The 21,112-nt window shown below is 44.0% G+C and overlaps 3 protein-coding genes across 7 annotated transcripts; all 3 read left to right on the top strand.

The window, feature by feature from the left end:
* The first annotated feature begins 241 nt into the window (after nucleotides 1–241).
* On the top strand, nucleotides 242–2,736 carry LOC130188941 (myeloid-associated differentiation marker-like protein 2). Its single transcript, XM_056407509.1, has one exon. The coding sequence runs from the start codon at nucleotides 1,039–1,041 to the stop codon at nucleotides 1,948–1,950; it is 912 nt and encodes a 303-aa protein (XP_056263484.1). The 5' UTR covers nucleotides 242–1,038; the 3' UTR covers nucleotides 1,951–2,736.
* A 902-nt stretch (nucleotides 2,737–3,638) lies between these two features.
* Nucleotides 3,639–7,321, top strand: pycr1a (pyrroline-5-carboxylate reductase 1a). Of its 3 annotated transcripts, none has more exons than XM_056407832.1 (8): nucleotides 3,640–3,739; nucleotides 3,967–4,038; nucleotides 4,149–4,219; nucleotides 4,367–4,546; nucleotides 5,375–5,596; nucleotides 5,729–5,821; nucleotides 6,205–6,368; nucleotides 6,684–7,321. In XM_056407832.1, exons 2-8 carry the CDS (start codon nucleotides 3,972–3,974, stop codon nucleotides 6,844–6,846), a joined length of 960 nt encoding a protein of 319 aa, XP_056263807.1. In that variant the 5' UTR covers nucleotides 3,640–3,739; nucleotides 3,967–3,971; the 3' UTR covers nucleotides 6,847–7,321. The 3 variants fall into 3 exon arrangements, with proteins under 3 accessions (XP_056263809.1, XP_056263807.1, XP_056263808.1); XM_056407833.1 differs by having other exon boundaries at nucleotides 3,650–3,727; XM_056407834.1 differs by lacking the exon at nucleotides 5,729–5,821 and having other exon boundaries at nucleotides 3,639–3,739.
* Nucleotides 7,322–7,710: 389 nt separating this feature from the next.
* Nucleotides 7,711–20,385, top strand: LOC130189146 (transcription factor MafG). 3 transcript variants are annotated; one of them, XM_056407837.1, is made up of 3 exons: nucleotides 7,711–7,760; nucleotides 18,901–18,973; nucleotides 19,076–20,385. In XM_056407837.1, the coding sequence occupies exons 2-3, from the start codon at nucleotides 18,938–18,940 to the stop codon at nucleotides 19,526–19,528; spliced, it is 489 nt and encodes a 162-aa protein (XP_056263812.1). In that variant the 5' UTR covers nucleotides 7,711–7,760; nucleotides 18,901–18,937; the 3' UTR covers nucleotides 19,529–20,385. The 3 variants fall into 3 exon arrangements, with proteins under 3 accessions (XP_056263812.1, XP_056263811.1, XP_056263810.1); XM_056407836.1 differs by lacking the exon at nucleotides 7,711–7,760 and adding an exon at nucleotides 8,305–8,582; XM_056407835.1 differs by lacking the exon at nucleotides 7,711–7,760 and adding an exon at nucleotides 16,405–17,411.
* The last annotated feature ends 727 nt before the right edge of the window (nucleotides 20,386–21,112 follow it).

The following is a 21,112-nucleotide window of genomic DNA, read 5'->3' as shown; positions in this document are numbered from 1 at the left end:
TGCTCTAACTCAGCCTCTCTGGGTTCTCCCTAGAAATACGACTCCCATGCTGCCTGCCACATGTAGCCTCCCACCCCGCTGTGGAATATAGACCCCCTATTTATAGAACTGGCGAGGCCTGTATCCTGGGCTCGGCACAAACTTTCATTTAAACAACCACCTCTTGCAGTCCACCGAGTGCACACTGACCCACACAGGAGGGAGAGGGTGTGTGTTTGTGAGGGCAAGAAAGAGAGGGAGACCCGATCCAAGAGGCTGAAGGAGACAGAGACAGCAGGACAAAGAGCAAGAGGCAGAGCCAACACTTTGAGTGATTTTGATGAGCAGTTCAGGGCCTACAGCGAAGAAATTACAAAAGATGAATCAGTGAGTAATGGAACTTGACTGACAGGACAACAAACTGGTCCACCTGGTCGGCACTGGGGGCTATTGTCAGAAGATTGATCACTGGATATGACTTTTAGAGGACCTTACTCCACTTTGGACTTTTGATACACTGGACAACGTGGTGATTGAAGAGAACAAGCAAGGGAAACCAAGAGATGTGAGGAGTACACTACAGCTTTGAGTAAGACCAAGATCAAGAACTTCATCTCCAAAACATTTTTTTAAACACTATAAAAAGGACTAATACCAGTGCTAGGTGATTTACAGAAATGATACTCTGTGTTTATAGTTTATAGACTTATGCAGCCGAGCAGAGATATTACTTGAGAAACAAACTAACAAAAAGTAAACAATATATCTTATTTCAAGCTCTAATTAAACTGTTCCTTTACTAAAACAAGCGATTCTAACTTCTACATAAAAGTGTGTAAATGTGACTTGATATTACGCAGACCACCGTAATTACAAAGCAAGCTCAGGGAAGAATTACAGACATTTGTAATTAAGGACCATCTATAAAAAGGCACCCAAGGAAAGGGTGAGGTCTGTGAAGAGAAAAAGGAGAAAAAAAGAGTCAGCCACAAGGACAGAGAACAGGACGGCAGGAGTCTCCTCAAGAAAAGCAGCTGCCTCTACGAGACAACGCACACCATGGACTCTCATGGAGGACACTACCTCAACAAAGAAGCTGTGCTGTCACCTTTAGGTGCAGCCCGAATATGCCAGCTGCTACTCGGTTGCACCATAATGTCCCTCGTGTCCCACGGCGCAGACTACAGCGCCACCTATGGAATCTTCTGCATGTTCGTCTGGTGCTTCTGCTTTGCGGTCACACTGGTCGTGTTCACCTTGGACATCACGCGGCTCCACGCATGCATGCCCATTTCCTGGGATAACTTCACCGTGGCGTTTGCCATGCTGGCAACGCTCATGTACATCACCGCCTCTGTGGTCTACCCGGTGTACTTCATCCAAACAGAGTGCCCCGATGAGGACTGCGAAGTCCAAATCTACCGCATTGCTGTCACCGTCTGCTCCAGTGTCTGCTGCTTCCCCTATGGCGCTGAGGTGTTCCTAACTCGAGCCAAGCCAGGGGCCGTGGTGGGCTACATGGCCACTGTGTCCGGGCTACTCAAGGTGATCCAGGCTTTTGTGGCCTGCATTATTTTCGGAGCCCTGGCCAATGACGGCGAGTACACCCTCTACGTTGCCACCCAGTACTGTGTGGTGGTGTACAGCCTGTGCTTCTCTGTCACGGTCATCGTGGTCGTACTGACTGTTTCTGGACGGACCTCTGCCCTGCGGTTCCCCTTTGATCGGTGTGTGATTGTCTACACCTTCTTCGCTGTGATCCTCTACCTCAGCACTGCACTGGTCTGGCCCATCTTCAGCTTTGACAAGAAGTACGGTAACACTACTCGTCCTGAGGACTGCCCCCGCGGAGCATGTGCCTGGGACAGTAAGCTAGTGGTGGCAGTGTTCACCAACGTCAACATGATTCTATATTTCGTGGACCTCGTTTACTCCCAGAGGATTCGCTTTGTCTCCGGCTCTGCTGTCTGAACCCCTCCTCCCCGAAAGACTGTTTGGATTAAAACACAAACAAAGAAACTTTGAGTCCACATCATGCTCTCCACAGTCAGGTCTCTGTGAAGGAATAATTCCCTTGGATCCATAGATTCATGGTGTCAAACCTATGTGTGGCATATCTTTTATTATCAGTATTTCTTTTAGAGACTTTTGCCTGTAGGCAGCAACACGGACAGAGTTCCCCTTTTATGAGCTTAAAAGGTCTTCGCCCAGTTCTGCTGTGACCTACCAGGGAGAGACAACAAGCTGATCTCAGCATCTTTGTCCACAGAGGATCCTGGGAGGTACGTCCCTCTCATCGCCAAATACACTCCACAGACCTTGGCTGGTGGCATACAGGACGGACCTATGGGAGTGTGGGAAATGTTTGGAATATCGTAACAGTGTTATGTCAGTCAGAGTACAGAGGTCGAACAATTTATTTATGTATTAATATATGCATTAAAATGGTTGTAAAATGTAAAAAGGATGAATTTATATAGAGATGAATTGCATATGTTAAGTCTACAGTATGCACTGAACTTTGCTTTCGGTTTCGTCTTTCTAGACCTTTTTGTACTTTTTCCTCCACAGATGAAATGCCAAAGGTTGAAGTTTATTAGGCCGTTCCTGTCATCCACTGAATGTTAAATGTATCTTATACATGAATTAATTTTGACAACAGTATATTTGTATTGTATTCGGGATAAGCACAGTCATGTAGTGTAATCTCATTTTTTGCTATATTTCTGATGTGTTCCACGGTTAATAAAAATGGAATCAAACAATATGTTTTACTGGTCTTTTTTATTTCTAAAGTAACGTAACAGTCTTGAAATTGAAATGAAAACCGTAACTCTCAACTTTCCGAAGACAGAAGACTCATAAATCTCATTTGTATATTGGCAAAGGTTCAAATAAAAAATGAAATTGGTAGTTATGTTGATTAAAGTACGTGTGATTTATAGCCGGATTAAATCAGATGGATGTGATACTTCAATATGTGCAATATAGTCATTTATAAATCTGTTAAATGACATGTACTCTACAGTGTTAGAAAACAGTTTCCTGAGAAGCATTTGTGTTGGTTGCAAGCCTTCACACCAAACTGATGAAAAATGTAGCAACTTAAAGCAGGCATATTTATCACCGTCAATTCTAATCCTTTTGCTTCAAACCCACTCTATTTAAATATTATTTCTAATATGTGTCATGGTCACCCTGGTGAAGGACACAAGCCGAAAGGCGTTGGTCTAATCTGCAGTGTTGCAGGAGTTTGACCTCTTTAGACTTAATTGCACCTTGGAAGTAAATCCTTACCTCTTCAAGTGTTTTTGATTGACATACATGCACAAAATAAACGACATGAAATCGTGTTGCTCAATATAGGCACTGAAGATAATAATATAAATCAACATCAACATGTATAACTTACTGGGCTACAGGTTGGCTCACTGGGTCAGGCTAACGTGTCTCTCTACCATGTCCTTCGTGTCTCATCCAGCAGGTGGAAGTAAAGTAACTTCCTGGAGTCCTACTTTTATCCCCGACGGCACAATCTGATTTAACAGGTTTAACAGGGCCAACAGGGCCGGCCTCACAGGCACTTACCAACCCCGCTGTGATTGGTCAACCGTGTTACGCGTTTACCAAAACACACACGCTCATTGGCCTGCTCGCTTGGCAGTGATTTTTGTTCGCGACAGGTACAGTAGTGCGCGCGACCCTCAGTCCACATTCCAGGTGTTTCTGTGAAGCTGTTGCTGTATCGGTCAGTTTATTCGTAGTAGTTCCTCCGCGAATGTATTCACTGTACAACAATATGGTGGCTGCCACCGTGTGTTTAGAAACCAGGAAGTAAAAGTGTGTTTACCAACAACTAACTACGTCACAACATTATCCGGATGCAAGCTGCACACGGTGTGCACACGTTGTTAAACGGAGTAAACCACCTGTATGCGTTGCGATGACGTGATGTGGATTCATCCCTGTTCACACACACACACACAGGTAGAATGAGTGTGGGCTTCATCGGAGCAGGCCAGCTGGCCCACGCTCTGGTCAGAGGCTTCACAGCAGCAGGTGAGTTTTTAATCACGCCTCGTGTTGGTATTATTGCGATTCGTGATGTGGATGTATGTTGATTGCAATCAGACACTGACATTATGTCTGAACATGTTGTCCCCTTCAAGGCGTAATTGCCACCCACAGAATCACAGCCAGTTCCCCAGACACCGATCTCCCCACAGTACAGGGACTGCGGGTAGGTAGAGAGTTAGTTATCAGTAGTGTACTTTGTTTAATTCTGAATCTAATTGTCGGTTTTCAGACATTCCTTTGCGTGCGTGTTGTGAATTCCTTTTAAATACTTATTTCCAAGAAATTACAAACATATTGTTAATTTGTACAGAAATTGGGCGTCAATTTCACCACCAACAACAAAGAGACAGTGAGCCAAAGTGATATTATCTTCCTGGCCGTGAAGCCTCACATCATCCCCTTTGTGCTGGATGAGATTGGACCAGACATCGAAGATCGTCACCTCATTGTGTCCTGTGCTGCAGGTGTCACCATCAGCTCTATAGAGAAGGCAAGTCATATTGTTATAGGTAATAACAGAACTGGACAATATTGACTAAATCAAATATATAGTTTCTCACTCGATACTTAGTAATTACATTCTCTCGGACAGATAAGCATTAGTGCATGTGTAGTATTTAAGTGAGATGTATATACAGATTGTGTTTTTTATGCTCATTTGCAAAAGTTTGTATAACTTCAAAACATTGTTCATTGTGAATTTTAAAGCTGCCCTTAAGATCAGGGGAATACATTATTTAAACTATAATTATATATTGAATAAAAATCCCAGATGATTTGTACATTGTATATGATGGGACATTATTCATTAATCATGTCTTTACCAAGTTGTTGGTGTGCGATTTAGTATTTTATTAACAAATATAAATTTGGTTAAATTAAGACCTATGCATTTATTCGTTCCATACATGTTTTGCCAAGATAGGAAAGGAATATTTAGGTCAAACCTAATAATCTCAGTCTCTTTAAGTTATACAAATCTTTTTTATTCAACACTAGTATTTCATCGGTAATTGTTATCAATAGATGTTCAAAGCTCAGGAACATGATGTCTGCACCGAAAAGGTGCATCCCCATTTATTGTTTATTTTAACACCAGGCTCTCACTGCATTTCTACATTTCCATTGAATAAAATCCAAAATATGTTGTCTTGAGTATATGTAGATTTCATGTCAACTATTCTATCTACCAGTGTATAAACTTTGCTTCACATTTGTTTCATTCGAATCAAAAGCCATAAACAATCCTCTCAGCCTGACTTTTTTCCCCCTTAATTCGAGAGCAATTCAGTCAGTGCATTGCTACATTCCCCTTCAGAAGCTGCAGCAGTATCGTCCGAATCCAAAGGTGATGCGGTGCATGACAAACACTCCGGTGGTGGTGCGTGAGGGGGCCACTGTGTACGCCACAGGCACCCATGCAAATGTGGAGGATGGACGGCTCCTGGAGCAGCTGATGGGCAGTGTGGGATACTGCACGGAGGTGGAAGAGGACCTGATTGATGCTGTCACCGGCCTCAGCGGCAGTGGTCCTGCTTACGTGAGTCATTTAAGTCATGTTGATTGTGTTTGACCATTTCTCCTTCGCTGGAGCAACTTTGAAAAATTAGTCTTCTTTTTATTTTTTATATTCGGAATTCTGATCCATCCAACTATGATTGTGGCCTTTCAGGCATTTACTGCTGTAGATGCTCTCGCTGATGGTGGAGTGAAAATGGGCCTGCCGAGGAGGCTGGCTATACACCTGGGAGCCCAAGCCCTGCTGGTATTACCAATATTTATAGTTTTAATACATGTATGTCGCATGTATGTGCTTTCTTCAATGTTTTTTGGTTCCTGTTTTATTATGTTCCTCTTGGTTTAGATGGTTTTGAGTATGTTTTTTAAGCTTTGCTGTGATGGATTTATATGAAAATGAGTCAATCTTTACTCACTCTGACACAATTTAATCCCCATGTTCACGGTATATGGTTTATTCTCCATGTGGAATCTATAAATCAGGACACATTCTTTGTTAGCTGCAGTCTTTCTTTGTTGGTTCTAGATACAGACCAAATATACAGTATCTTTAAAAAAAGATCAAAGTTGCATATAACAGCAATCCTGTTAGTCTCATGTGGATCTATCTCCCTTTGTGTTTCTTTACAGGGGGCTGCTAAGATGTTGTTAGACTCAGAGCAACACCCAGGGCAGCTCAAGGACAATGTGTGTTCTCCAGGGGGTGCCACCATCCATGCCCTGCATGTCATGGAGAGTGGGGGCTTCCGCAGCCTCCTCATCAATGCTGTAGAGGCCTCGTGTGTTAGGACTAAGTAAGTTGATAAGAAGAGTGTGAGACAAACAAACTAATAAATCATATTTCCTGTCATAGGGATACACAAGAAATGCTTTCAAGTTAATTGTCATGTTCAAATAGCCAAGAGTGTTGTATTTCTTTTGAAGTTTATAATTCTGACAGTAGATGGAGCTATATGCAAATAATGTTACAATGAGAGCTTTGTCCTTCCCATGATACTAGTTACAGAGTGATAAGATTATTATTACACTACTATGCTCTGCTGTGCTAAATATGTATGTGTTATACTATGTTGTAAATGTCTCTTGTCTTACTGCCCTTCCCTAAAAAGGGAACTTCAGTTTTTGGCTGACCAAGAGAAAATCTCACCAGCTGCTATCAAGAAGACAACTCTGGACCAAGTGTTGCAGCAGCCAGGAGTGACTGCAGGGGCTGTCGGAGTCCGATCCCAGGGGATCAGTATGTTCAGCAGTAACCCCAGGACCAAGAAGTGATCTTTTTTTGTATATATGTCACACTGCACAATCATTTTAATATTTGTGACAGACATTGAGCGACAGATAGCGAGGATGCAATATATGCTGTGAATAAACCACTGGAAGAGAATCTAACCGAGTGGATTATATAGAAGAAAAACCTCCCTGCTATGTTGGGGATGAAGAATACACAAGCCATATTTCCTTTTTGTAATACAATGACTGTCCTTTGTCAGACGAGACTAGAATAATAATTTCAATCTCTTTCTATATTTTACTTCAATCAGTCCTTTCTGATGGTAATGCCATCTAAACGACATGGCAATACGATTGAGTGGTATACCGCGAAGCAATGAGCTTTGTGCCATGACTTTCTGGTAGTGGTGTTACTGTTCAACTTGCATTTATGCAATTTCCAAATCATGTGAAAACGTCCTTGGAGAATGTGCTAAATAATATATTGTATGATGCAATGGAAGTGTGTGTGTGTGTGTGTGTGTGTGTGTGGGGGGGGGGGGTGTTCAAAACATGTTATAAATAAATATAAACAACAAAATGTTCTGGATGTTATTTGTGTGTGTGTGTGTGATAGCGTGTTAATTGCCAGCAGTACCGTTTGTCAGTTTCAACGGTTATTACAAGCTATAAAGTAACAATAGTTGGCATATTTTTTGGGGTAAAATTTGTTTTTTTCTTGCGAGGAAAGAAGATCCTTCATGAATGAAGGCACGTGACCAAACACGACGTCTGGCTGCGATACAAGAGAAATGAATCAACAAGGAGAGCACGAGCTGGCATTTCGAAGCGCTGTCGCTTCTGTCAGTGAAACCGAAAATTATAACTGAGCCCGAAGTTTTGTCACCGTCGTGACGGAGGAAGAAGAGCAACTTGACGGCAACAACTTCGGAGAACGTCATTTGTGTTGTTGTCAGGTGGGTTTGTAAACCAAACAGAGTTGGTGTTGTTATGCTGAGTGTGCATGCCTCCGACTCGCCGCTGACAAGCTGGCCGTGGTGACTAGCTTCACGGGGTTAGCATTCCGAGCGTTTCACATCGCTCCTCGTCAAGTCGAGCGATTCATACCAGTTCTTAGTTTTCAAACTAAGAGTATCCGCGTCGCTCAAGCCGTTAACACGCGCATGTCTTCGCGAGTGTTTGTTTTATTCTGAAAGCTCCTACCGGAAGTGCTCGTGCAGCCGCTGGTAAGTGACAACGGTCGTGCTTCTACTATGCTGAGATGGCAGCTAAAGCTTTTGTACACACGAGCTCATGAGCGGCGAATAAAACTTGTGATTCAGATTTAGTTGTTTGATGAAGCTTGACGACCCGTCGATTTGCGCTTGAACTGTTATTTTAATGTTGTATCCCCCCCCCCCTGCGAGGTGGAGGAACTCGCTCGTGATGCTGAATTGCTACGGTTGTAGTAGGAAGGCTGAGCAACGGGGATTTCCTCGCCTGCTTGTTGGAGGCGGGCAGTTGTTTGCCACTTTCACGAGCGGGCGCTGAGAGGTTGGGGGATGGAGTCGTGGAATGTCAAAACTGCAACTAGGTTTCCTTTTTTGAGATAAATACTTTGTCAAAAGGGTGTCCCGCGCTCTCTCGCTCTCCCTCTCTCCCCCCTTCTCTCTCTCTCTCGCAGCGCGTCTCGCGGCTCTGTCAACTCATGCGCTTCTTGCCGTTCAAACCTGCTGCTTCATCACCTCGTTGTGAAAGAGGAGCGCGAGCGAGCCGAGGCAGCGGTTTAGCGAGATCAGGTCGGTGTTTTCAATATCTCTCCCTGTGACGTTTCGGTCGAATAATGAACGTGATTGTGGAATCTGGAGCGTGTTGTGCTTTTTTATGCCGCTTTATTAAATGCATGCATATATTTCATCTCTGAGGAAATGCTTCAAAAAAAGCCTTCGTTTCGGATTAGAATTGGTTTCACCTGAAGTGACAATTCATTTAACCACTGGTTACATCGCAACAATGGCAGTGCCGAACCCGCCGTCCTTGGCTTTAATATCCCAGCCAGCCAGTTAAACCACAGTGTCGTTTTATTATCATAGCCAACAAACCAGCAGCGGTATTTTTGATGTGTTTTATCTTTGCTGAATCATCACAATTATGTCTTTAGACGTTTTCACAATCCACCCCGAAATATGGTACCACCAGACAAAGGTCTGCTCGGTGGATAAGGGTCGATGTTTATCAGCCTGCCGCCGTAATTAAGGAGATGGGTCGAAATGCTGCTGATCTAAGTCAGTCATCAAGAGCCATGAGCATCAAGTGATGACCACCATGCATTTATCAATAGCCTCATCTACATTGAGCTGAGAATGGGCATTTTATTGCAGCGCTGTCATGATGTACATCAACAAACCAGGGTGTGAGTACATTTAGACTAAGGGCTTATATGTCAACTGCGGTGTCAAATCCATTTAAGAAATGCATGATAAGCAATATATTATGCCCGTGTTGGTATAATGGAGTCATGCAACGTGTGGCTGTTAGAATTGGGTCATTTGTAATGTATGGGAAGTTGAAAACAACACCTGGTGTAGGTATTTGAAATACAATGCTGGAATAGGAAATATGTCTTTTGGGAGGTGTGGCATGCTGTAAATGCCTTATTTATTTGTGGGTTATTTAATATGCTGAATACTATAGCGTGCCAACTTGCTTGTGATATAATTGAATGCAGTGTAACACTTTATATCTTTTGATTTTTGGGGAGGGAGATGCCCTTGTTTCCCTGTGTGTGACATGATGAAATGTGCTGCCTATTAGAGTGCACGCTTATGGAGGGCAGGTAATGAATTATCCATGGAGGATCTCTGTGCAATTTGAAAAGTCACCTTGGAAACTGTTGCGCTATAGGCAGGGATAAACAGGTAGAAGTTGCCCATTCTTGCTCAGATATCTCACTTGTTTCATCATCTCTGTTCATGCGAGCGGAGCATTGAAGTGTGTTTAGTAGACAGGCCAGCCCGACATCAGAAGCTCTTTGCAATAAAGCGTAATGCCCATCCCTGCCTTTCTCGGCAGGTAACAAGAACAGATGAGGGCCCATACAAGAGCCCGATGGGGCTTGCAGTGATGTGTGGATGGAGGCATGGAGGAGCTCAGCACTGAGATTTATCATCTCTTGCATTGAGGTAGCGAAGATAAAATAAGGCTGGATACATTAGAGGTGAACCGAATGCACAACTCCGAGCCAGTGGCGTTTCTCAGACTGGCCAGGCGGTGGAGGTTGGAAGAGGATATTTGAGGTTGATGAAACACGAGGCAAGATTTGACACAGAATACAGTCTGGCCGACAACACCTCTGTATGGCCAACGAAGCGGTGCCTTGGGAATAGTTCCGCCTATTCAGGACAATTGATAGCCTCCAGAAAGGAACACAAATGTGGGATTTGTCCACAAAAGTGCTGCTTAAGCTGCACGGGGAAATGGGAATGCCTGGAAGGAAGGGAGAAAAAGATCAATATATATATATATTTTCCTTCTCCCTTTTTTTTTTTTGCAATAGGGAGGGAATGCTGCTGATGAAACCTCTTGCAAGTGTAGTGCGGATTATGATTGCTTAGCATTGCGATAGCAAGTGTGTTTGATGATTTTGGAACTGGAGTTAGACTTGGCATGTTTATTACGGCTCTCTGTGTGTTCATCATTTAGATTATCCAATATCGAACAGAACATGGAGAGCATAAGCGTAGAGAGCCGTGCACTGGCTGCTGCTTTTTCATGTAACCTACTTTTATCTTGGCTGATTAATGTTTGAGACATATCAATGGTGAACTGACGTGATTAGCGAGGGATCTGACCGTACCCATGTTTTTGTGAAAGGCGAAATGAAACTCAAGGATAAGGCAGGGAAGAGATGGTCAGTTTCCATGCATTTGTTTTAGTTTTAGGAGACTTGTGTTGTGATAAAGGGTAACATTTACTGAGGATGTTAAAGATAGCGAGACCTTGTTCTATAAGCGGTGTATAACCCACATTGGAAAATAACTAAGGCAGATCATTAGACACCCGTTAGTACTGTCTGTATAGGTTCTTGATTAAATGAACAGTTTCTTTTGTAAATACTTTTCCTGAATATATGCAGATTATATTTGTACTCCACCTGATTAAATTATGCTATAAATGCAACAGGATCTAGCTTTCATATTCTGTATTAGTTCCTCTGTCCAGCCTATATCGTATTACTGGCAGATAAATTGACTATATACATTTATAAATGCGAAGTATTTATATCGTTAATTTTGTATACCGAAGAATAAAACAATTATTCACAAATGTATTATTTAGTTGAAGCTCCTGTGGTGCACAGAACGAGCCGCTCAGCACTCTTCACATGCTCAAGAAATACAGTTTAATCTCCGACACACTGGGTGCTTCTGGGATCAAACTTGTGACCTTACTTTTACAGTAAGCCCATTCAACATCATTTTTCCTCTTCTACCTTTTTTGATATGCACTTGATTTAGTCATTTCTAAGCTTAAGATCAGGCTAAAATATGTGAGGAATCGAGAGGATACATTACGGAGCACCTGAGTACAACTTCTTTGTACTGAACGCAAGATTATTAATTCCGACTGCCGTCTGGAGTGACGCAATTGTAATTAATTTAAATCATTTTTTTTTGTGACAACTACATCGTGAGAGGCTCCATCAAATATCCTGTCGGCAGACATCATCAATCACTTGCCATAATTTGAACTGAGCGGTGGCAATGTTATTCATAGAAATTAGCATCTTTGTTACTGAGTCCAGGTTATAACTATGAATCAAAGAACTGCACGGGGAAAAACAGATGGTGAATTTGTTTTCCTTTCTTTCTGTTGTTGTATTTACTGCTGCAGAGCTCTTTGTTTGATGGCCTTATCACAGAGTTGTGTTTTCATTGAAGAGAAGCCACCACGAATCAAAGCTGAGCAGTGGTACCAGGCAAAGGCTTGACTTATTTCAGTTTTGTTTTACTTTGAATAACATAAGCCTCAAATTCAATTCAATTCAGTTTATTTGTATAGCCCAATTTCACAAATTACAAATTTGTCTCGGAGTGCTTTACAATCTGTACACATAGACACCCCTGTCCCAAATGTGTTGAACATGCTCTAGTATAGCCCATTGTGCTGCGAAGGCTGCCTTGTTGCTGTTGGGTCAATGCAATATGAATTTACTGTAATATTTATGCAATCAGTGTCGTAAAGCTCCTGGATATTTCGCCGGTGTGTGCCTTGCCTGCAGCCCTTACTTCCTCTGCCTGTGCAAGGCCGAAGCATCAAGAGATATTCTCTTCCTGTTTAATCAAGTCCTCCAGGCAGATCATCTGGAAAGCCAATGAAGTCTCTTCTCCTGTCATACGGCTTGTACTGACAGAGCAGCTCCGAGAGTAAACACCGGCCCCTGAGCGTGGGAATAGATTCTGTATGTATCGGAACATTTGTTGATGCAAACCAGTCTACCCCGAGCTTCACATTATCAGTGACTTCGGAAAATACTAAATTCCTTGAGGGTGGTGATTCATGCTTTCCCTTTAAACCACATGAACTGGATGCAAATTCCAGACACAAATGTACCTCATGCATGGTATAACATACACAGCCAGCTTCCATTGGGCTTTGGCAGAGCGTTCATCGTATGGTATGCTGTCTGTCACTTGTGACAAATAATCAGTGTTCAGTCATGCATGTAAACCTTTGTAGAAAAACACAAGATTGAATGTATTTATTTTTTTATGTTGAATGTTTTGCACCAGGAAACAACAACAAACTACATAATATCTGCTTTTGTCTCCATCTTAAAACCAGAAATACTTTATACTTTCACGTATCACATAGAGATCATTAATCTTAAGAGATATTTTTATTTATTTATGACTATCAATAATCTTGATAAATATCCTGAATAGTTGAACTATTTAGCATGTTGGTGCTTTAAATGTAAATATCACTATTATGAACTTGTATAATCTTTTTACATTGTCTTCTCAAAATGATGCAATCAACCTAAATATAAATTCAGTCTGTTTAAAAAAATCTTTGTTTACAGCGTGTGGGAAAAGGGCACTTCTTCTCCATTTTGTTTACTGATCTCTTGATTGTAGATTGTGGCATATTCAGCATCTGTATTAATCTAGTATGACATTTACAGGTGAGAACAATATCAGGAGAAGTCATACGGGTCATTTCCACAGGACTTTTCCCGACAGACTTGCATTTGGAAAGAGACTTCTGTAACTCATCGCATCATACATTTCCCGGTGAATCAACTTTCCCAGTACGAACACTTGAATGGCCGTTATTTAAACATCTTACAACTTGTAAAATGCACTAATAGCCGAATCCAGAGTAGTTTCCTTTCCTCCGTTCATGTGAATGAGCCCGAGAACGATGGCTTGGAGGTCCGATTAATGGGAACGCTAGTGCGCCTGCTCTGTGGACCCATAGCGGCCGTAGATTTTTAGTTTAGTTTATTTCGATCAGCAATGACATACAAAAATCAAAATTTCAACAAAAGAAGAAAGTGGCTAACCGAAAGGGTCAAGGCTGAAGCTATCAAGCTTATAAGTGCCCTAACCTATGATTTCACGAAAAAAACTTATTTCAGAGAACCATATACATATACCTATATATATGTACATATATATACATAAACATATATACACATGCACATACATATACATACATACATATTCACACACCCATATATATATATACACACACATACACTACCGTTCAAAAGTTTGGGATCACCCAGACAATTTTGTGTCTTCCATGAAAAATCACACTTTTATTTATCAAATGAATATAAAATATAGTCAAGACATTGACAAGGTTAGAAATAATGATTAATATTTGAAGTATTAATTTTGTTCTACAAACTTCAAGCTCAAAGGAAGGCCAGTTGTATAGCTTGTATCACCAGCATAACTGTTTTCAGCTGTGCTAACATAATTTCACAAGGGTTTTCTAATCAGACATTAGTCTTCTAAGGCGATTAGCAAACACAATGTACCATTAGAACACTGGAGTGATAGTTGATGGAAATGGGCCTCTATACACCTCTGGAGATATTTCATTAGAAACCAGACACTTCCACCTAGAATAGTCATTTACCACATTAACAATGTATAGTGTATTTCTGATTAATTTAATGTTATCTTTATTGAAAAAACAGTGCTTTTCTTTGAAAAATAAAGTCATTTCTAAGTGATCCCAAACTTTTGAACGGTAGTGTACATAAATACACACACATACATACACATACACCACACACACACACATACATATTTACATAAAACAATAAACAAAGATCGCCGGAAGACCCGGGTAATTTTATCACCCTGCAGTTTGGCTTCATGCATGTCAGCCGGCCTCGTTCCCGTTCGCCACGCTGTAACCCTTCCATTACACTGGATTCATGCTCCAGGGTCAGTCCTTCCAAGAGGCAGTCATAAGATTTTGGTTAACTGCTACTTTCGCGTTGCCCCGTACCTTCACTGGACAAAAGTATTAGCTGAGTATTTCCCCTCGACTACAAGCGTATCACATTTCCCTCTGAAAGCTGCTGAATGATTTCCCCTCTCCCTCTTTTTGTCATTCTTATTTCACGCTCTGAATACTTAGTAGTTAATAGCTTCCCTCTTCCCGTCGTACCTTTCTCTCACACAGACACACTCGCACTGTGTTTTTTCGCCACACACAAGTTTACACCGGTCTTCCAGTGAACTCTTCCAGAGCTAGCAGAGGAGTCTGATTTTTAATTTGCGGCTAAATGGCGCCCAACATGTGCCGCTTGCTCGATAATTGACTTCACTCAGCTGAAGGGAAGAATGCTTCGATCTGAATATTAAGACGATCTGTTGACTCCGAATGACATGGGAGGGAGTAAAAGTATCGTGTCCCCGGTCGTGCGCGAAGTGTTGAGAGAGGCTATCTGTGGCATGCGGGGTCAACATGCGGTCTGTCTGCGTCTCGCAGCTCCACCCTGACGGAGCGAGTGGACCAGAGAACAAATAACCACCGCTTGTAAATAAATGAGCCCAAGCTTGATAATAACATGCTGGCACGTATTTGATTTTCGTACACACTTATCTCATTGTGTGCTTTTCAGGATCTTTTGTGGTCAGCGTCATTCTATTTCCTGTGTAAAGTCTGTGATGATGGAGCGAGAGGCTACACACGTCTCATACATTATTGATCAGAGGAACGGAAAAGGTGATCATACTGATTTCACATCCAGCTCTCCTTCTCTCGCGTTGTGTTAATCGTCTTGAGATGTGCAGGTTGAGCAAAGACGATGAATTGTGACCGGCGCTTCGCATTTGGCCGACGCTCCCGTGTCCCCCACTCGCGGCTCTGCGATCCTTTACGAGTCTAGACCGATCAGAGCGGAGCGGAGAAATGTTGGCATGTGAGCAAAAAGAGCCACAGTGTGCGTGTCTGCTCTTTTTTTCAGGGAAATGTATTGTTGTGAGATGATATTCTGTGAGTTTCACAGAACTGAGTTGCCATTGGCTGCCGCCGGTGTTTTCCTGAACACAGTGTTTCATCAGCGCACCTCCGCTGTCCAGTTGTATTCACTTCATTAGCAAACTGCCGCCGCCATGCGCCCGGGTGCTTATTTCCCCGGGATTGGCCGTCCTGACAAGTTAAATGTGTGTGTGTGTGGTTTTGGTAATCTCCCTGTGAGGATACATGTGCATTTGATTAGTTTCGTGATATGCAATCCGCTGTCGTGTCTCGGGAAAGCCTCCCCAGCCATGTTTAGTATTCGGGGAGCGGGCGCTGGAGTCATCTGGATTCTGAGGCAGGTTGCTGGGGTTTTTGTTTGCTCTTATGGCCTTGATAATCTTGTTACACCGCTGTCAAGTGGAGCCGGCTCTCCCTGCAGCCCTGAACCCCCTATGCATGCCACCTCCAGTACCAGAAATCCAACCCCCTCCCCCCTCGCCCCCCACCAGCCTGCCCGCCATTTTGAGACAGCCGTTGATGGAAGAGCCTTGGATGTATCCTTGAAGAATCACCTCCTGAGCATCTTTATTCAGCCTCCCGCCCCCGTCTCCCACCCCCACCTCAGGCGGCGAACGACGGTGATAAATATTCATCAGGGGACGCAGAGCGCGGACGCTGTAATCTCGGCTCCCCCTCAACAAAGGGTCCCCTGGCTAATGGTGTCCATCCTTGGCAGCCCCCCTGGAGAGATCCTGTGGAGGGGATGAGATCATTAAAGCATGACACGGGCTCAAGGCCGGACCTATCACGTCACATCAGCATTTATCCCACCAGAGTACCCCCCCCCCCCCGAGTCTCAACCTAAGACGACCCCACCTTCGCGAGCTGCCCTCTATGGATTCAGATGAACACAGACAGCTTTTGAAGGTTGGCCGGGCTGTTCTCATCGTGTTAGTTCAACTTCACAACTTCCTAATTGGCACCTTGGTTTTGGTCCTTGCTGAGATCAGTACATTTCTTTTCTCAACATGTTCTTCTCAAGCTCCTCTAAATGTGTCGAGCGTGCATTTTTCACAAGGCTGTTTGCTCTCTCTCTCTCTCTTCGTCGTTCTTTCTTCTCACCCTCTTTTTCCCCACTCTCTCTTTCTCTGTCCGTCTCTCTCACCATCCCCTCCCCTCTCTTCCTCCGGGTGACCACACTCAGCGATTTCTATGTCCTACGGGTGTGATGTCTCTCCTCCACAAGCAATCAGCTCTGATTTGTCAGCGTTCTTCCAGGCGATTCATATAAATTCAGCAAGCACCTACAAAAGACGCCCGTGTCCCTCCCTGCGCTCGCTCCCTACCTCTGTGCTCCGAGCCGCGGCTTTCGTCTCCTGCTCCCTTTTTGCCAGACGCACACAAAAGACGTGAAATCGTTAAGAGGAGGCGAGCAAGGAGGACATCGGTGTCCGGTGTCCTCGGCCGCGTCTCTCAAGAGGGTGAACTTGTCAAATGCAAGGGCGTCGCATCGCAGTCCGATCAGTGCAGCAAGTCTCTCTCACAAATTCCCCGTCACATTTGTTTTTTGGGGACGATTCTAAGTGTTTCTTCTTTGTGCCCGTGTGAGCTCGCCTCTTTGTGTCTGTGAGGTATGACACGGAGCAGCTGTGCGTTGGACCTTGTCTGTGTTGCGCTGCCATGCCCTGTCATTGGTGGCCGTCTGTTGGCAGCAGCCTGCGCTGGAGGGCTGCGGCCGAGGCTCAATCATTCCACGGTGTCATATGGTGAGCTCTGAGCCGTGCCGAGCCGTGCTGAGCCGTGCCTACGATGCTACCCGACACAGCTGTTTGACAGAAAAGCGCCTCTTCAACCTGGACAATGTGCCATCTCTCTCCATTTAAGAATCCCGCTGGTTTGTGAACAATGTTGGGTCTACGCAGCTGAGGGGGAAATGATCGGCTTATATGAAATTTGGAAGAAGCGGCCTTTTTTTTCTTCTTTTTTCCCGACTCCCATCCCAGTAGCTATTAGTGGAGTACTTTCCTGTCTATTTGTCCATTATCTGTGCATCATCAGGCAGACCATTATCCCATTATGTTTTGCATCTGTGGTCCAAATGCTTCCTGGAAATGAGTCACCACAAAGGCCAGTGAAAGGTAGGTGTTACTATCAGCCAGCTATTCATAGGCAGTCCAACAGGGAGGAAAGTATCACATTTAAAAAGTCCTCCGCGGAACGTAAAAGGCTTTTTTTAAATGGACATCTGCAGGACACGGAAACACGGCCGTTTTATGAGGATTCAGAGGACTTTTTGAAGTAAAAGCATCAAGAATGCGTGTCACAATCTGACCTCATGTTATGTCCCCAGCCTGTGTGATCGTGTCGTATTCAGGTCATTTTTAACAAGCGTCTGCGGCTGCCTGTTTGGCTCATGTGACCGTTCCACCTGTAGCACCTTTTTGTTGCCATGGAAATATCCTGCCCATCTTCGTGCACTTCACAGCTACGACTCGTGTTTTTCTTTCTTTTTTTTCCTTTTTTTTTACCCCTCCGTCACTGAGCTTCTCTTCACACAGTATACACACACACGATGACTATCTCAGTGTGTGTGTGTCGCCCTTGAACTCACACACACACCAACAGCGGTTCCTTTTTTAGGATTCTTCTTTGGGGGGATTCTTTTGTTTCCCAGTTACGACGCCAAAAAAAAGTTGTAAGAACCCACATGCATTTGTTTATCTGCTCCGTACAAACACACTGCTGGGCTGTGTAAACCAGCTTACAGAGGCAATGCGCTGGCTGGGCTCACTGGTGGGTGCCTGTGTCGCTGACGCAGCATTTTCTGTGTGTAGTGTAAAGCACCCAGGGCCACAACTGTGTGTGTGTGTGTGTGTGTGTGTGTTTATGTGTGCGCGTGCCTCTCCTGTATCAGAGCTCACACGGCGGAAGGCACCCAGCCTTTCTTTCTGTCTTGACACCGGCAGGTTGGATTCCTCGTCTGCACAGCTTCTCGAGGTGTTCCCTCAGTACCGACGTGACAGAATAAACTGCAGTGCAGCCCTGTTGTTCTGCACGGGAGCTGAGGCTCTGCAGTAGTTACAGCATAACCCTTCCATTGATTTAATGGGGTTATACTGTCGTCGCACACTGGCCAAATGTAGACAGGTGTGGCCGTCTAGACTGGAGAGCGCGGACCGTCGTACAAAGCCTGCCCTGTGTCCCTCTGCGATACAGTCTCGCCGTGGTTGGATGTACGGGGGAAAAAAGCTGAATGCTGTTTCTGCTCTGCAGAAGTGACTTCTCCTAAATGTTGACGTCTTTGTGAAGCTGCCAGCCCGCTAAATGTCATCCTCCTTGTGCCTCAACACTGAGAAATCTATTGTGGAGAGGGAAATGCATCCCACCAAGGTATTTGTTCATTGTGACAGGTGCAGTAATGGTGCAGACACCACTCGCTGAATGGAATTGGCATCACTTATAAGGAGGCCACCCTTGACCCACTTTGGGCCTTCGGTAGTTGAAGGACGTTTTCACGCTGTATAGCCTCTTTGCCAGAAAATACACACGTGTGTATTTCGCACAGATGTTCCTCCCATCATCTTTTTTTTCATGGTTTTGCTGACGGTGACTTTTTCTTCCCCGCAGACCAACCGGCAGCACAGGTGGACGCGGCTCTCGTGGCATGACTACCGCAAACAAGGGAAACAAGGCCTTGAAGGTAATTGACACGTGTGACCGGGCTTCACAGTCGGTCACATTGCGAAGGAACCGATGTTGAACGCTAACACAAAGACCAACGCTCACGAATCCCCGTTCACAGGTGAAGCGGGAGCCGGGAGAAAATGGCACCAGCCTGACAGACGACGAGCTGGTGACCATGTCGGTGCGGGAGCTGAACCAGCATCTACGGGGCCTGACGAAGGATGAAATCCTTCAGCTGAAGCAGCGGCGGCGTACCCTGAAGAACCGAGGCTACGCCGCCAGCTGCCGGGTGAAGCGTGTCACCCAGAAAGAGGCGCTGGAGAAGCAAAAGTCTCAGCTGCAGCAGGAAGTGGACAAGCTGGCCACAGAGAACGCCAGCATGAAGGTGGAGCTGGACGCTCTGCGCTCAAAGTACGAGGCCCTGCAGATCTTTGCTAGGACTGTGGCCCGCAGCCCCGTCATCTCATCCAGGGGCCCTATGGCCTCCGTCATCGGGCCCCTCATCCCTGGTAAAGTAGCTGCCACCAGCGTCATCACCATCATCAAATCCAAAACGGGGGCGAGGTCGTAGGAGCAGAAAACGCAGCAGGAGGAAGATGTTCAAGACTAAACGAGTCAGTGCATTGTAACATGCCAGAGGACGACCGGTGTGCGCTCTCAGTTTTATCCCGTGGCACGAACACTAACGACACGCTTCCCAAATTCCCTCCTAAAGTGTGACTCGGCGGTCTGCACCAGTCGACAGACGTCTCGTGCTTCAGGACGACGCAGTCGGTCGTTGAAGAACGGCGACCGACTGGCAATGCTGACACGTTTCGTTTTAGAAAGCAGATTGTGGTACAAATACTCAAAAAGGCAATATTGGGTGCAAAAAGGTAAATTCCGACTGTTAATAGCTCGTTGATGTTTGGATCGTGTGACGTGTCCGTTTCCTGAGCTCTTAAGATGTTTCCGTCCAGAGAATTGGCACTTGTGGTATAATAATACAGTTTAGACATTAAGCCCCTAAACCTCTTTGCTTGTTATTATGCACTGACTTGAATTTGGATGAATAACAAATGGTCACATGCTCTCGGTGTGAACGCTACAGATGTCTTCATAACAGCCTGACGAACCCAAAACTAGTAATTGAGTCCAATTTGTGATTTTGTTGGTTGTCTGTCAAGACTGTAAGAATGAAATAATGCTCCCAAATCTAGCATTAATTTCTGTTTATCTGTGACAGGCTTCAATGAACTTGTCATTGTCAATATGACTGGTAGATGCAATAATGTATGTATGCACTGAAAATACAAAGAGGTCTCACATATGTATGGTTAAGTGGAAATGTTAAAAATGATCAGCAGTTCTTAACGAAAATGTTCCAGAGCTGAGTGCCATTCCAATATGATAAGATTCTTCTACGATATCTGAATACCTGAATGTTATAACAGTAATATCCTCTTGTTTTGTGTGGGGGGGGGCGATATCTACAAACATTATGAAACATAATTTTTGCTCATAGATTAAATATGATCAAGTTGTTTTGTTTAAAAGATATATATTGCATTTTTTTAATTTATTACTTGTTGACAGGGCAGTCAGATATTTCCAAAAGAAAATCTTTTCACAAGCTATACTGTTTGAATTGTTAAGGTGTAGAAAACTTTGTCTAATGTTGAGTTCTTGGTTTTTATTACTAGGTAGATTACCTTCCATTGTTTATAGAAATACAGATGAAGAAAAGAAGAAAAAAAATCCCGTGACATCTTTTTGCAATTGTACCGAAAGTGGCTTACTATTGAAGTCTGATAGCTTTTTTCTAGTGGCTAGGCGCGTACTGCGGGGTAGCGCGCGATGTGATGTGTAAGTGACAAGTTGGCAGTGTCGTCACTGTATAGATGTCAATGCTGTGCTATTTAAAACAAATCTGTAGAGCTAAACTAGGTGGTGTAAACAAGGTCAATTGTCTTTGTGCGTATTGGCATCTGTGATATCCTCCGCTTCCTCGGTGTTAGTTCCAAATCATACTGTCGTGAAGAGTTCACCACATTGAGCCACGCCAGACAAGATTGGGTGAAATGGCATTCGTGACTTTTAGCTGAAGCTGCATAACGGTTGCACCTGGTGCTGGATGCCCTCTAAATACATCCCGTGTAACCTTAAAATAATTGTC

Source organism: Pseudoliparis swirei, chromosome 23 (genome assembly GCF_029220125.1).
Source record: "Pseudoliparis swirei isolate HS2019 ecotype Mariana Trench chromosome 23, NWPU_hadal_v1, whole genome shotgun sequence".
Taxonomy (NCBI): Eukaryota; Metazoa; Chordata; class Actinopteri; order Perciformes; family Liparidae; genus Pseudoliparis; species Pseudoliparis swirei.
The sequence above is the reverse complement of the archived record's forward strand: the minus strand, read 5'-3'. Positions and strand labels throughout refer to the sequence as shown.

Bases quoted from the DNA above. Each gene is read 5' to 3' on its own strand.
- LOC130189146 (XM_056407837.1), top strand. From the start codon at position 18,938: ATGACTACCGCAAACAAGGGAAACAAGGCCTTGAAG. The intron at 18,974-19,075 runs GTAATTGACACG...CCCCGTTCACAG, and splicing joins AGGGAAACAAGGCCTTGAAG to GTGAAGCGGGAGCCGGGAGA.
- pycr1a (XM_056407832.1), top strand. From the start codon at position 3,972: ATGAGTGTGGGCTTCATCGGAGCAGGCCAGCTGGCCCACGCTCTGGTC. The intron at 4,039-4,148 runs GTGAGTTTTTAA...GTCCCCTTCAAG, and splicing joins CAGAGGCTTCACAGCAGCAG to GCGTAATTGCCACCCACAGA. The intron at 4,547-5,374 runs GCAAGTCATATT...ATTCCCCTTCAG, and splicing joins CCATCAGCTCTATAGAGAAG to AAGCTGCAGCAGTATCGTCC.
- LOC130188941 (XM_056407509.1), top strand. From the start codon at position 1,039: ATGGACTCTCATGGAGGACACTACCTCAACAAAGAAGCTGTGCTGTCA.